This window comes from Simochromis diagramma, unplaced genomic scaffold, assembly GCF_900408965.1.
Source record: "Simochromis diagramma unplaced genomic scaffold, fSimDia1.1 OVJJ01000590.1, whole genome shotgun sequence".
Taxonomy (NCBI): Eukaryota; Metazoa; Chordata; class Actinopteri; order Cichliformes; family Cichlidae; genus Simochromis; species Simochromis diagramma.
In genome coordinates this window covers 2075374-2092438 of record NW_024387057.1, presented here as the reverse complement: position 1 = coordinate 2092438, position 17065 = coordinate 2075374, and the positions used below count along the sequence as shown (strand labels likewise).

Here is a 17065-nt window from a genome sequence, read left to right as displayed (position 1 = left end):
GCTTTGTAGACCATTGAATTCATCCTGTGCTGACCATTATGACATTTGTCAAATGGAGATCACACAACAAACATGACTTACTTGATGCTGACAATGTGAAGGCTTCACTCCACTCTGTTGAAGAATATGAGTCATCTCTGCGTCGACTCTTACACATGTAGTCTCCACTGCTGGACTCAGAAACTCTGAATGTCACATCATTATAGTGTGTCCACTGTGTGGGTGTCCTGGGTCCTCTCCATTCATACTCCCACTCAGTGGTTTCACCTCCTTCCTGCACCTCACATGTCAGAGTGATCGTCTCACCTCTGAATATCTGAGGCCAGTTGGGTTGTTGTTTTACAACAACTTTATTGGAAACTGTTTACACATATTAACAGTTGAGATACAAACAGAAACATGAAATCAACACAGAAAACTTCACATTGTATGTTTGATAATCATGAGTGAATGTATATTTCAAACTAAATTACTGAACTCACTGGTTTTCTCAATGTTGACATCATCACTTCTATCAGTGTAGTAAACTGGGTTTCCTCTTGTTCCTCTGCAGCTGTAGATTCCTCCTTCAGATACTCTGATATCTCTGTTTTGTTGATCTCTGATTTGACCTTCAGAGGTTGTTTGGGTTCGTCTGAACCACTCATATTTCCATCCATCAGAGCTCTGCACAGAGCATGTCAGTGTCACACTGCCCCCTACTGGTATGATGGTTGTTCCTGCTGTCAGTGTGGCCCTGGGTTTATCTGCTGTTATGAAAAAGGAAGAAAATTATATAAATATGCAGATGATTCATTAAAATTGCATAAAAACAATCAATCGTACCTAAACAGATCTGAAGCTTTTCAGTTAGTGACTCTGGGTAAATGGATATGGCCCTGGGTCTATATGCTGTTATGAAAAAGCAGGTAAGAAAATATACACCTGATACAATGTAAATGTAAAATATCCTAAATTATAAAAGATTTCTTCAAGTGACTCAAATTCCAACAAAACAAAATCTACACAAATATTTTCTTTACATTGTTTTTTTCTTTCCTTGCAGTTTAAGACATTTCAAATTTTCTCTGATTTCTGTCTCAACATGGTAACAGAGCTGCAGTATAATGAAGGGAATGAGACAGAAGGAGAGCACAGCTGGGAGTAATAGACTATGTGCACATTAGCATATGCTAGTTCCGGTGGGGAAACTCCTCTAGGGCGCTTCGTTTCCGGTGTTATATTCGCTCCTTGTTTACTGCCGCTTTTTCCAAAACCAGTCAACCAAATTGATGAATCGAGGTGAGATTTACATTTCTCGAGATGTCTTGGGCATTTACGGAATATGTATGTAGATGCTGTTCATAGACCTGTTGATATTCCCCCCCCACGCCTCAGAGCAGAACAGAGAAAGGATTTAAATTCTATATTTCTCAGTATCTGTAAACAGCGGTCCCTCGTTTATCGCGGGTGTTATGTCCTAAAAATAACCAGCGATAGGTGAAATCAAGTAGCCAATTTTATTTTGTTGATGGTGGTAAACGTTTCGTCGACATTGTTGTGTTTGTTGGGGAAAAAGCAGTGTGACTGCCCTTCAGAGTCACACTGCTAGCCATCGATGCAGCGATTGTGTACTGTGCAGCAGAGACGGCACAGAGGAGATCGTCTGCAGCGATCAGGACGCAGGACACAATGTGATGTAAAAAAAAACGTGCAAACTTGCACTAACAAATCTGCTAAACAGCGAGGTGAAAGGTGAACCGCGTCATAGCGAAGGACCACTGTAATTTTGAAGGTAAGTCACAACATACCCTTCGTAAATACTAATGTATAGAAACCGTTACCAGCAATCATTCATTTTTTGTGTGGCTTTTTTTCACGGTTTGTTAACATGCTGTGTAGGTGTGTACTTGACTAGCTGATATCGACATAACGGGAAACATCTGGTTTGACTATTCTTCACCTGTAGTTTGAATGCTGAACATTTGCCTGTTTAAATCATAAGACCAGTCACTATACAGAGATGTGCTTCTGAATGTGGACGATGTGTCTTCTGCTGCAGTGATGCAGTTCTGCTTCTTTTGAGTGATGTAAACAACTGATCGATCTAAACTCTTTAAACGTCAAAATTGATCATTAGATTTTTTATGACACAACAGCGGTGAGTGTTCCCACCTTCTGCTCTTTGTAACTTAACGTGATCTTTCAGTTTTTGAGTTCTGGACATGATTTTGGAGGATATCTTCGCAGTAGCGATTGACCGCAAAGTAAAGCTACCGGAAATGCACAACCCCACATCCGGTCTCAAACCAGGAAGTTATCATTTTCTCGTGCACAGGGTCTATTAGGCAGGACGAGACAGGTCAGTGTGATGTGAAGAACAGCATAACTCAGTGAGATAATCTGCACTACACGCACTGTTGATGTTTTCAGATCAGATAAACATGAAAAGAAAATCCACATGTATGAAGCCACAGCTCTTCAGTAAATATACAGTTTGTATCATGGGTGTGTGCTTGAGTGCTCACACACTTAACATGGTTATATTAACATTTTAACCAATAAATCAATGAAATGTTTGGTTTATGATACAAAATATAAGACAGAGGACGTCATTTAGAGCAACACAGGAAGAAAAAAACAGTTTCTCACCTTCAGTGTTTCCATGGTTGACTGTACTGAGCACTAAAATAATGAATGAAACATCATCAGACATTATACAACTGACAAAATCACAATAAATATATAAACTGAGGCTTTTTAAATCTTCACATGGCACAGTTATCATCAAATTTATGTGTTTCTATTAGCTGTGAAACAGGCTGGAAACATGAAAAAAAATCTTGTCTGCTGTGTTGAAGCTGTCAGGTAAACAGGTTAAAGCAGTGATACACTGTAATTGTCACCAGTGAGAAACATTTTCCTTCATCGCTGCCATTCAAACAGTAAAGGTGTGTATTGTACTCACAGAATAACCCCAGCAAACAGAGCAAAGAGTGCCCCATCCTCACGTCCAGGCCTGCACGCTGATCTGCATCTAATCTCAAAGTGTTCGACTTTGCATTGATAATAAATGCAGAACAAAGAGAAGCTGCACTTAATGTAGATAAGATCAGAGTTTCTATTCAGCTCCTCCTTCTATCGCCTCTCTGTGCTTCCTTCCTTTTACACCAACCTCAAACAGCTCCTGTAGCTTTGACCACAGCAGTCGTGTGACGTGTTCACATTTCCTGTCCACTGCAAACATTTAAGCTTCTTTCCTGTTTTGTGTTCCTACCTTTCTCTATGATATACAAAGGTGCTCTGTTGCTTAGTTGCTGACACACTTTGCAGGTCATAGTTTTATCTTTGTTGTCGTGTCCTGCCTCCACGCTTCAGGATCACAACTACAGACTCACTGAACTGTCTGACTGAATGTGAACAAATTTATCTTTGTCTCCTCTGACAGAAGAATATTCGACCAACATTCATCAAGTTTCTTTTTATCCTCTTTAACAAAGTTTGTTGCCTGGCCTTTTCTGCTCACGTTAAAGAACCTGATGTCTACAGACACACATGCAGTGCACAGATTAACCAGCGGGGATCAGCAATTCATGCAGAGCCCTCAGCTGAGACATCCAACATGGCTGACATCAGTCAACGAGCCTTCAACGATTTCTCAAAGATATTTTTACCAGTTTTCTAAAAGATTTTTGAACATTTCTAAAGGAAACTCAAAGTTTAATGTGTTAAAAAAAACTTTATGTTTTTATTTGAAGATAAACTGAGCAACAAATTGTACAAAAATGCCAGATGCAGCTAAAAAGATTTTTTCCACCTCATGTGAAAAATATTTATTTCTCAGAAGGTTAAAAAAACACACCAGCTTATAAAAAAATTTCATTTTATTTATGATTCAGTCTTTAGAGGGTTAATATCTGAGCTTCAAATAAACAAATAAACAGAGGTCTGATATCAGGACTGTAATAAAATAATTATTAGATTTCTGCCTTTCTTCATTGATGTTTCCACAGTCTGTCACAGCTCCACAGCTCTTCCTTCTCAGTGGGATGTGTTAGTCATCTTCCTCACCTGCTCCAGTCAGCTCAGGTTGGCACATTTGTTCTTCATCCTCAAATAGCTGCACATAAAAGGACCGACTGTTCATCCACTCACTGCCACACAGCTACAGCACACTGAAGAAGCTAGCCTGACTGCAGAGAATCACCCTTGTAGTTGATCCACTTAATCCAGTCTTCTTCTGTCTCTGATCTTCTCCAGTGTTCAACCTGCAAACCTTCAGTTGTGCAAACACACACCTGCTGTGGAAACACACCTGCCTGTTCACTCTCTACTTATCTGAGCTCTGTGTGATTACATTTAGAGAAAGTTGGCCCTGTTTTAGCATCTTGTTTTAGATTTTAGATTCTTATGGTTTTCTTTTTCTGATAATAATAATAAATATTAACTATTAACAATAAATTAACAGTTAAGGCAATTTACACACTGAGGTGTTATTTATAGTAAAATGAAGATCAGTAAACATTCTCTCATGTTTTAAGGAGTGTGAATACAACAAACCAGAAAGTAAACTTTGAAAACTCTGAGCTCTGTATTCTGCCTGTTTAACGTCTCACAGTCTCCTCATCATCTGTCTGTGCTGTCAGAGCTAAAGCATGTGATCTGGAAGGCAGCTCATATTTAGCTTCAATTGTTCTTCCTCATTTTAGTTCTGCAGGCTGATGGAAATAATGAAGTCACTGTAATGTTTAAGTGCAGAGATGGTGCAGATAAGCCTGCAGCTATGAGGTCACCAACAGTTACAGAAATATTCACACGTTAAAGAAAAAACTTTTCTTAAAGTGCAAAAAATGAACAAAAACATGAAGAAATTTCATTTTGTTTTCAGTTATTAGCTTTGAATAAATTAACTTTGGTGCAAATAATAGTTTGATTTGAAAAATGATGAAGACGTTTACAAAATAATCTCTTTCTTTAGCGAGACATGATTTTATGTAGATAAATGAATATTTGATGATCAGTACTGTTATTCCAGTACAGGCACATCATGTAAACATGTGTCATGCACACAGAGGTCAAAGTGAAATCCATACTGTGCTCTTTGTCTGTGCTCCTTGTTAACTCTTTGCTGTGAGCTGATAACATAAAACTAAACATCAGCTACACTGAAGACTTGAGGCTGAAACCACAGGCTGCATTTCCTCTGTTCATGGTGACCCAACCAGAAACCATGAGGCCTGTCAGTGGATAAAAATAAGCCTGTGGCAGAAAAGATGGTGACCACCAACAGTCTTTCACACACATGTAAGCTGCTCAGAAGAAGAAAGACGTTATTCTTTGCAGTTTGATCTTGTGATACTGTTTGATATTGATTCTTGAATAAGACATAATCAATGCATTTCTTTGCAGATCTGAATTTATTTGAATTTTCTTTCAGTGTTTTAAAAGTTTTACATCCGTCAGAAATATACAACATTTTCCATTTGCAAAAACTTCAAGAGATTTATTCAAAAACACAAACACAGGTCAAAAATAACCTGCACTGGTGCTCAACAGCTTTAAATGTTAGCAAATCTTTAACTGAGGTTGTTGAGTTTGACTGTACGCTGTGTATTCAGACACATGATGGCAGTGCTGAGAAGTAAAACAGAAAGACTGTAACAGCAGCACAATAATCACACACTCAGAGTAAATGCATAAAACAACAACAACAAAAAACACTTTCAGCTGTGATTCAGTCATTCAATTTATTTCAAACACATAATAAACTGAATTATTGCTGATCAAATAAACAAAAATACACTAATATAATAATCAAAAACACAGGAGCACTGAGGCCTTAATCCTGTGGGATAATATTTTAACTGGTTTAAATTTAAAATTTAATTTAAAGGCTTAAAGAAAGATAACTTAAAAACATTCAGTCTATACCTTGAATCTCTGCTAAAGGTCAGTATGCTCACTTATATGGTGACACGATCTCCTCAGCACACTCTGTTCACACTCCAAAACTTTACAGCATTTCAAAAACACCACAGTCCACAGCCTCACATCAGAACAAAGGAGAGAAGAAGAAGAGCACCTGCTGCTACTTCCTTTTTTATACCCTCTGTTTGATCCCCTGTTTGCCATTACACTAATCACAGTAATAATAATGAGCAATAACACTAATAACATTTCAAACACTTTAATGAACTGAATTACTGCTGATCAGATAAAATAAAAATACAGTAATAACAGTAAGTTATGAAGAGCTGTAAGAAGCTCACTTCTTTTTCATTAGTAGCTGAGAACCAGTATAAAGTTGTATTACTGCCACCTACACAGCTGTGATGGTAACAGCAGACTCCAAATACTGTTTGTCTTTAAGACTCAGAGTCTGTGCAGAATTTCTCTCACACCACCATTTATTAACCCTGCAATAAAACCTCTAAACTTTCTGCTTCTGTATCTTAATTCACAGATTTCTCCAGCTCCCCTGTATCCACTTACTTTAACATTTACCATTTAATTAAATCAGGGAACACAGGACTGCATGACATTTTATTAGAAACTAAAATGACATAAAGTCAACAAATTAGTTACAAATGGTAACAGGACAAAATAAAAAGTCACCAGTGTAGCTGTAGTTGCTCTCCCACTTTATAGGACACCCATAGAAACCCATCTACAGCACAGCTGAGCTATTAGAGTACGGTGACCAACTGTCCTCTTTTTTGCACTTGTTGACTTATAAAAGCCTATATGACATTTTTTATTTCACCATTCATTAACTGCACAGAGATGTTATTGTTTAAATATGTTTTCTTCATGTAAACAGTATTATAAAGGTTCTTCATGACTGGCACAAGTGTCCTCTTTTTTGGAAATCAAATTATGGTCACCCTGTATTACAGGATATGATCAGCACTGTTTATCACCGTCATGCTGATTTTGCAGAAAAATGCCAACCAGGCTCAACCCAGCTGGTTAAGTTTACACCTGACTGACCTGTGCCTCCTCCTTACTGTGACTAAACAATCAGACTCTGCAGGGTCAAAGAGACGTTTTGTTTCTGTCTTGGTTTCGACAGAACCGTTTGGATTTTTAGCTCTGAGGTTTGTGTCGTATTAATGAATTATAATACTGCTACTTCTCTGAGTCATGCTGACCATGATTGATGCAGAGCTTTAATTCTCTGTGATGTTCTGTCTCCATGCAATCTGTCATATGAGATTTAGCACATGTACAAGTTATCTTTTCATTTAACTATCAGCACATAGAGAGATGATCTGATTAGTTTGTGGATAATTTCATACAGGAAACAAAAATCAAACATAAACATAAAATGTTTAAATGTAAAAAGATTTTATTTCTACCTTCTAACTAAAAGATGCAAAAAATGATCAGAAACACAAAAATATACATGAAATACATTCAAATGTATTCACTGCCTATGATATAATTCTTATTTATATAATGTAAACAAATACAGTTAAAGTATTTGTTGGTGCCCATATCAGTATTTACATTGCAAACACTGACTGTAAATTGTGCTGTCAGATACTAAACATCACATATTTCTCACTGCTGTTGGAACATGTTAGATACAGTCAAGGTTTATTACAATTTTTTTTATAAAAGTAACCGAAGATAAAGAGCATGAATATTGAATATGAATACACCTCCATTTGGTTTATACTGAATGATATGATGTTATGATGTAATATTGTAACTGTACATAAAGCTGAGCATGTCTGATATTTGGGCAGCAGAGGAGCAAGAGTGGCTTCATAAAAAGCTTCTTCTTGGCTTTGCTGCTACAGCTCTCCTCACTGACCTGTAAGACAAGCACAAAAAGACAAAGTGATTTCCAACATGTAAAGATATTATGAGCTGAAGACATTTAATAATGTGAAGAATAAATCAGCCTGCATGGCAGCAGAATTACTGAGAGAGCTTCCTGATGTGACTTCAGAATAAACTGCTGCATCAGCTGCAGGACTTGATGTTCCTGTGAATGAAGAGAAGATCATTGAGAACAATAATATCATTAACCAGGAGGAAACTGGATGTCTCCACTAATGTAAAGAGTAAGATAGATTTTATAATCCAAGTAATGAATACTTGTGAATACATAAATATAAACTATAAAATAAACAGCTTTACATTTTAAGAGCAGATAAACATGTTGAACAATATTCAGTGGAGATGATGGCAGACTTTGCTCACCTTTGTTTTTCTTGGCTTTTTCTTTTTTGGGCTGTTTGACCTCAGCATACATCAGACTGTCCTCTAAAAGAGACGTCAGAGCTCAGCACAGATATGATGACAAGAACATTACAGAGTAAAAACATGAGAGAAACTGTTTAGTTTGGGGACATATAGATGGACAATACCATACTGTACAATAACAACATCATTCTGTATATGAAGCAGACAAACTTACACTAAACTCTGAACGGCCCTCGATGTGTATAAGATTCACTCTGCTGATGTGTAGTGGTCGTATGTAGTAGCTAAGCTTGCTCAGTGAATAACTAAACTCCATGTTGACCTATAATTACCTGCAATATAATGATGTGATGACACATTCAAGTACAAACACTGAATGAGACTGTTGTGACTGTACCTGCAGCTCCCGTCTTCACCTCAGAGTAAACAGCACTCTGCTCTGCTTTATGATGCTTCCCTGTTAAGATGGTCAGATAAATTAAAATAATTAAAACATTTTAAACACTTTAAAAACTTCCCAGGCTTTTTTCTACACTGTGTTTTGTGTACTCACTCTTCTTTCCAAAGTTTTGAAGTGTGATAAGAGAGTATGTGACGTCTGCTGAAATATAAAAATGTTTATAAACACATCAAATGCAGTTAGTCTCCTTAAATCAAAAGTTTCTTGCATCTCTAGCTGCTCTGAGCTTTTCTAAATATGAACTGTACCAGTTCCAGTGTCTTCCTCTTGTGTGATGGATTCATAGAGGTTAGCATCACCTTCATGAAAAGAAACCAGAGTCAGAGTTTCATTTTAATGTCATCAGTCAAAGAAACAATTTCATTAGTTGTGTTTAAGTCAAATCCAGGACTGTCAGATATTTTCAGAGCATGAACCCATCATGGTGTTACTGTTTGTGTTGTTCTGATATGAAACAACAACATTTGTGGATTCTTTCAGTCGAGTTAAAGATACAATCAGGTTGTAAAATCCTGTTTGTTTCTGATCTTTTGTGCATGTAGTCAGTTGGTTATTTGGATGTTTGTCCAGCTGGATTTTGATAAATGTTCTTTGAAAAACTGCTGAGCACAAACTGAACCTAAGAAATGTTCCTGTTAATGGAGACTGAATGAAAAGTCAATATTAATAATGATAATAAAGATCGGTTTAAGTGCTGACCAGGATGAAGAGAGTTGTATTCATGAGTTTCATTCTGGTTGACTCCATGATTTGTGGAGGAGCCCGGACTGTGACTCTCAGACTGGATCGACCTGAAACAGGAAATAAACACAATAAACTCAAAAGTAACTGATGTTTGTTTAAAATAATAATAAAAAGTATTTTACCAACCTGGTGAAGCAGGAATCTGTGAAAGAGACAAATGTTATTACACATGTTTGTGATGTGAATTGTTCGATCAGAATACATGTATATGTGTGAATAATTAAAGTGTGTGTAGTAAATAAACTCTCTAATACAGAGCGAAAAGAAGAGGCTCTTACACTTGGACTGTCTGCAGCGATACAACAAGAGCAGGAGAATAATAATGAGAGAGACTCCACAAACCAGTCCAACCATCAACCACACAGGAGATGAAGAGATGTCAGCTCCTGACACAGTTACTGTAACAACAAATAATAAAGTTTAATTATTTTTGATATTTTATAAGATAATTTTATAATAAATCCAGTTCATCGATTTTTCTTGACTTGAAACCACTTTGAGTCAACTCCTGCTGTGTTTAAATTACTTGACTTCCCACAATGAACTGAATCCAAACTCACCAGTTTTGTTAATCTGAACTTCTTGGCTGTCCTCTGTGTAGTAAACTGGGTTTCCTCTTCCTCCTCTGCACCTGTAGAGTCCTTCCTGTGAGACACTGATTTGTCCATTTGATGGGGAGACAACATCCACTGTGGTATTATCTCTGTACCAGTAATATTTCCATCCAGATGATGATGATGGGTTCACAGAGCAGTTCAGGGTCACACTGCCCCCTACTGGTATGATTGTTGTTCCTGCTGTCAGTGTGGCCCTGGGTTTATCTGCTGTTATAAAAAAAAGGAAGAAAATTATATAAATATGCAGATGATTCATTAAAATGCATAAAAACAAAAAATCATACCTAAACAGATCTGAAGATTTTCAGTCAGTGACTCTGGGTAAATGGATTTGCTCTACTCATATTATTGTATTTAGCCACTTAGAGCCTGTTTGTCTGAGGTATCAAACTGTGGCATTGTTTAGACACAACATTGAAGGATGAACCAAACACTGAAGACTGGAGAATGTGATACATTAGACTCAACATAAAATATCTGTTTTCCGTCCGCCTGAGTGCTTCCTGAGAGGAAAACTTTGTAATGAGAAAGATTACTGTGGTAATGTGTCTGTAATGAACTGAGGCCATTTTCTGCTCTTTGGTTCAGCTTCTATGACCTGCATCCACATGTAAGACGTGCATTAGAAGACATTTATTTATATTTCATAGAGAATCCATTGTCTGTTATTTGGTTTTGTCATTATTTTTATACCCAAGTCATACATATGTATCTAGTTATTTTGTGTATTTGTTTATTTTATATTTGAAAGCTTTCATTTTCTTTGTGACCTTCCCACACGTGTCACTTCCTGTAGTTTTGAAGGAGGCCCTGCTGGGGAGAGATGAGATTATGCTAATGATCCTGTTACAGAGGTTAAGCACAGTAAAAGTGATAAAATGGTTCAAATCTTGCTTGATGTACTCAAAGACACTGCTTCTTTTAAAGCTGTGCGTGTAGAAGCCCAATCACATGAAGCTGCTGAACTGAATTTATTTTCATTTAAACAGTGTTGGAGAATAAACTCAGCAGGCAAAGCAACAGCTGACTCATCTCCTTGTTGACACAACACAGTTTGCAGCAACAGTGTGAGGCCAGACCAGCTACACACAGTGAAATGAAATGGCTTCTTTCTTCGGCTTTGATCCCCCAAATTTCATAAACTGTGTCCTGGTGGTTTTAATGTGACCTCACTGAAAGACAAACAGGCTGAAGAACTGCTGGTGTCACTGCTGTGATTGTGCTTTCTGCTCTCAGTGTGACTCTGACTCTGACTGGCACAAAACACAAGTTTATAATGTGACACAGGCGATCTGTCTTAGCTCAAAACTACACAACAGACGCACCTGATTTGTTATTTTTTTCCTTAAAACCTTCATCTCTTTACATTCCCCTTTAAATGAATCATTGTAGAGTCACAGTGCACTCAACTGTGTGTCTGTTTGCACAGTGAGTTTCTTGGAGGGTCTGAATTGTTTCTTGATGTTGAGTTTAAAACACAAAACAGAAAACTTCAGTTTGATTCATAGACCAACTCACATGAAACTGTCAGTCTGAAGGCATCACTCCATCCTGTTAAGAGATAGTCACTGCTACCCCGACATCTGTAGTATCCACTGTGGGACACTGAAACTCTGCTGATCCTGTATTCACTGGATGTTGGAGGGCTGTTTGTGTTGGGTGCTGTCCATTCATATTTCCACACCTTTCCTTCACCTCCCTGAATCTCACATCTGAGAGTGATTGTCTCACCAGAGAATATCTGAGACCAGCTGTGCTGCACAGTCACTGTGATCCTGTTACGAACTAACAAACGCAAACATCACTGTTTCCAGCAACTGGTGTCACGGTCTGTGTGCAAAATGCAGACTCAACACAGAAGCTAAGCTTAAACTCAAAATAGCAGCTTTATTGCTGGACACAAAAAAAAAAAAAAAAAAAAAAAAAAACTAAACTGGAAAACAAAAATAAACTTGACAGGCTTGTAGGCAGAACACACAGACATGGATGAGGGAGATCAAACACTGAAAAAGAGAAACACAGGGCTTAAATACACTGAGGGATAATGAAGGGAATGAGACACAGAAGGAGAGCACAGCTGGGACTAGGGCTGCCAGAAACGATTGTTTTGATAGTCGACTAGTCACCGATTATTTTTGCGATCAGTCGACTAATCAGATCATGCATCCATTGGACGTAAAATGTACAGCTTATTGCACCAGCATGCATCTGCTCTTATATAACAATCATTAGCTTACAGCTTTAAGTGTTTAAGGTATGTGATAACTAAAAATAAAGACAAGATGATAGTTTATTACATTTTAATTAAATGTGCAGATTGTTTCGGTGGAGTTTAATAAACTCAGCCGATTTACTCAGGAACAAATAAAATACTAAAAAAGCCAAACAATAACATTTTTAAGTTATCTAAGTGACTTATACATCATGTTTAACCTGAGTAGCCAAAGACTGCGGTGGGTTTGAAAACGATTTGCCGGGAGTCCGGTGTTCTCACGGCTCTAGTGAGCCTTGAACCCGGCTAGCTATCGAGCTAGTGGGTAACAGACGTCTCCAAAAATGTCGGAGCGCTTTTGAAAATATGCGGTGTCTTGATAAACTGAGCAGATATTTGAGGTTTACACAGCTACATTCTCACCTGAAAATATGTTAAATGTTTATTTTGTGACCCAGAAAGAATAATAAGAGTAATATTAAAACTAACTAGCTGCCACCATTGTTGGAAAGTGAGCAGGGCCACGCTATGAATTCTGGGACGCTGCTTCTTCTTCTTCGGGGTTTAACGGCAGCTGGCATCCTTGTACATGCAGTGTTGCCATCTTCTGTTTCAGTCTGTTATTACACTCTTAAATCCTACTACTTATTCCTGCGTCTTTTGTGATCTTACAAAGCTTCAAATGACGCGTCGACTATTAAATTAGTCGTCGACAATTTTGATAGTCAACGTAATCGTGACTAGTCGACTAATCGTGGAAGCCCTAGCTGGGAGTAATAGACTATGTGCACATTAGCATATGCTACTTCTGGTGGCGAAACTCCTGTAGGGCGCTTCGTTTCTGGTGTTATATTCGCTCCTTGTTTACTGCCGCTTTTTCCAAAACAAGTCAACCAAATTGATGAATCAAGGGGCGGTTTACATTTCTCGAGATGTCTTGGGCATTTACGGAACGTATATGTAGATGCTGTTCATAGACCTGTCGATATTTTTCCCCTGTACCTCAGAGCAGAACAGAGAAAGGATTTAAATTCTATATTTCTCAGTATTTGTAAACAGCGGTCCCTCGTTTATCGCGGGTGTTATGTTCTAAAAATAACCAGCGATAGGTGAAATCAAGTAGCAAATTTTATTTTTTGATGGTGGTAAACGTTTCATCGACATTGTTGTGTTTGTTGGGGAAAAAGCAGTGTGACTGCACTTCAGAGTCACACTGCTGGCGATCGATGCAGCGATTCTGTACTGTACCGGAGTGAGGGCACGGAGATCGTCTGCAGCGATCAGGACACAATGTGATGTAAAAAAAAAAAAAATAAGCATGCAAACTTGCACTAAAAAAATCTGCTAAACAGCGAGTTGAAAGGTGAACCGCGTCACCAGGGAGGGACCGCTGTAATTTTGAAGGTAAGTCACAACATACTCTTCGTAAATACTAATGTATAGAAACCGTTACCAGCAATCATTCATTTTTTGTGTGGCTTTTTTTCACCGTTTGTTAACATGCTGTGTAGGTGTGTACTTGACTAGCTGATATCGACATAACGGGAAACATCTTGTTTGACTATTCTTCACCTGTAGTTTGAATGCTGAACATTTGCCTGTTTAAATCATAAGACCAGTCACTATACAGAGATGTGCTTCTGAATGTGGACGATGTGTCTTCTGCTGCAGTGATGCAGTTCTGCTTGTGTTGAGTGATGTAAACAACTGATCGATCTAAACGCTTAAACGTCAAAGTTGATCCTTAGATTTTTTTATGACACACAGTGGTGAGTGTTCCCACCTTCTGCTCTGCAAAAACTGAAAATCACAAATCTTTCCGTTTTTGAGTTTTGGACATGATTTTGGAGTATATCTTCGATTGACCACCCAGTAAAGCTACCGGAAATGTACAACCCCACATCCGGTCTCAAACCAGGAAGTTAGCATTTTCTCTTGCACAGGGTCTATTAGGCAGGACGAGACAAGGGAAACAAAACTAGAAACATTGACATGAGACGCAGACCTTCAAAGTAAAACAGGAAACACACCGACTGAACTCTAGACATGTAAACTTAACAGAGACTGTGAGACAGAACATAGAGACCTAAATCGTGGGACAGAAAGGCACAGAGTAAACACAACATGAACACATAAAACAAAACCTAAGAACTAAAACCGTAACAGCCATAACTGAGCCTGGGGTAATAATAATAATAACTGCAATAATCAAAACAGCGAAGGACTCAGAACATAAAACATATTATAAAATACCAAAACACACGAGACTCAAAATGCTGAACCGTGACAACTGGAGCATCAGGGGTCAAATCACAAAACACGTTTATGAATGACTTATTAACATATTAACATTAAAAAATAAAAAACAGTATTATCAAATATTTTAACCCCATTATTGTTTATTATTTATTAACTTTATAACAGTTTATATTATCATATATAACTTGGCAGGTTGGGGCCATAAATCACTTTGTAACATAAGTTTTTGTTATAATATTATCCCTCTCTGATCTCCAAACTTTGGGGAATCCATGTTGTTTGATTTCTTATGACATTTTTAAACTCACCAGTTTCCTGAATGATGACTGGATCACTTTCTACTGTGAGTAAATTTGTCCCTTTATGTCCTCTGCAGTTGTAGATGCCGCCTTTAGAGATCACCAGTTCTCTCTTTGATTCACCAGCTACTGCGGTCTTCTGATTAGAGTTTAAATGGGGTTCTCTGTACCAGTCATATTCAATGTCAGCATAGTTGTTCACTTGGCAGGTCAGTGTCACACTGCCCCCTGCTGGTATGGTTAATCTGTCTGCTGTCAGAGTGGCCTTCACTCCAAGTTCTGTAATTTAGAAAAAGATCAAAAGAATAAAATTGTTGCTCTGAATGTTTGATGCAAACTTAAATAATGTGAATCATCTTTTGCAGCCACACAATTCAACACACTGAACATCTACAGAGACTTTGGAGTGACGTGTTAGACAGCTTCTAATCCAAACACCAAATGAGGGATGAAGGAAACAAACTCTATGCTGAGCTCAGAGCAGCATTTGGTTACCATGTTCATGTTGGTTTTTCCTTTAATTTGTCATCTGTGTGGAGCTTTTGATAATTATCATTTTTACAGCTCCAAGAGGTAATAAAAAAAGCTATATAATCCAGCATACAATCCAACAACATAACTCAGTGAGATAATCTACACTACACACAATGTTGATATTTTCAGATCAGATAAACATGAAAAGAAAATCCACATGTATGAAGCCACAGCTGTTCAGTAAATATACAGTTTGTATCGTGGGTGTGTGTTTGAGTGCTCACACACTTAACATGGCTATATTAGCATTTTAACCAATAATCTCAATGAAATGTTTGGTTTATGATACAAAATATAACACAGACGACGTCATTTAGAGCAACACGGGAGATGTTAAATACTAGTTAAGATCAACACGTATGATATAAATGGAAGAAAAAACAGTTTCTCACCATCAGTGTTTCCATGTCTGACTGTACTGAGCACTAAAATAATGAATGAAACATCATCAGACATTATACAACTGACAAAATCACAATAAATATATAAACTGAGGCTTTTTAAAGGTAAATCTTCAGATGGCAGTTATTGCTCATCACCAAATTTATGTGTTTCTATTTGCTGTCAAACAGGCTGGAAACATGAAGAAATCTTAAAAACCTTTAAAACTCAAACAATGTTTTTAAAGTGTGGACAGTAAAAGTAATGTTTGCCAGCAGCAGCATCTCTAAACAGTTTAAACAGTCACTAGTCTGCTGTATTGAAGCCAAGGGCATAGATTTGGCATGGACGGAAGGGACATGTCCCCACCAATAATTTGATCTCTTCAAGTAAAGAAAAACAAAACCGATAGAAAGAAAAAAAAAAGATCTGTCAACGTCTCATTCACCCAGCGGTGCAGAAAGAGTAAAATTACGTTCTCTACTGGAGTCCTACCTCATGTGACAAACAGGGGCGGAGCTAGAGAAATTTTCTTAGGGTGGCATGAGGGTGGCAAAGAAATCAAATGGGGGGGCAAAATCAAAGCCTTTTTCCCCCCAAACACATATGCAGGTGGTTACAAATGGTTAAAATAATTCAAATGCAGTAAGTATGCACGTTTTTCATATAAATATAGTCTATAACTTATTAACTTATTTTCTGCAGCCCAGTTAATTACACACTTTAGTTACATAAAACATGTGAGTTTTGATTTTATGTGCTGTACAGCCTGTATAATAAATAAATATGGAGCCCAATAAGTATAAAATCCAGAAAGCTACACAACATGGGGCGGTACATTTACAAACACAAGTCTAACTTAAGTTTCACACTTTTTTATTAGAAAACAATCACTTTGTTACAGCTTAAATTACACAAAATGTCAGAAATCTGCACTGTCATGAACAAAAATTTTAACCTAATTTTTCATGATTTGTTGGATTAACCCACTGAGGTCTGAAATACAACCTTCCATTTTTGACTCCTTTTGAATTTACGTCTGTAGTTCACAGATTGTTTCATTTTATTTTTTTTCCCCTTGCCTTGTTTGGTATCATTCTTTTCAGCTCAACTGAATTTAGTTGTTTTTTTTTCACTGATATTTCACTGCATTAGTACTACTATTACTATTAATAGTACTATTACTGATCTGAAATCACACAAAGACCTTAAAATCCTAGTAGTATTTTTTACTGTAAAAAAAACCCCACAGACATGTTGAGTACATTTTTATAACTTGAAATGCAAATATAATATAATCGTACATTTTGTAAACATATACAACTATTTATCTAAAAATGCAGCAAACCGCAAACATTTTCCTTCA

General features: G+C 37.3%; 2 protein-coding genes across 2 annotated transcripts in view; both read right to left on the bottom strand.

The window, feature by feature from the left end:
* LOC120741980 (Fc receptor-like protein 5) overlaps positions 1–17065 on the bottom strand; it is a 127176-nt gene that overhangs the window by 29572 nt on the left and 80539 nt on the right. The gene's annotated exons all lie outside the window — the stretch shown is intronic.
* The window catches only part of LOC120741979 (basement membrane-specific heparan sulfate proteoglycan core protein-like), a 58554-nt gene continuing 49252 nt past the window's right edge, over positions 7764–17065 (bottom strand). The window contains exons 9-19 of the mRNA XM_040045117.1: positions 11533–11762; positions 9958–10221; positions 9676–9795; positions 9524–9539; positions 9353–9444; positions 8902–8952; positions 8747–8794; positions 8591–8650; positions 8191–8253; positions 7910–7972; positions 7764–7798 (exon numbers count right to left, since the gene is read on the bottom strand). Coding sequence (XP_039901051.1) covers positions 7791–7798; positions 7910–7972; positions 8191–8253; positions 8591–8650; positions 8747–8794; positions 8902–8952; positions 9353–9444; positions 9524–9539; positions 9676–9795; positions 9958–10221; positions 11533–11762 — 1015 coding nt within the window. The 3' untranslated portion in view covers positions 7764–7790. The remainder of the gene's footprint in view (positions 7799–7909; positions 7973–8190; positions 8254–8590; positions 8651–8746; positions 8795–8901; positions 8953–9352; positions 9445–9523; positions 9540–9675; positions 9796–9957; positions 10222–11532; positions 11763–17065) is intronic.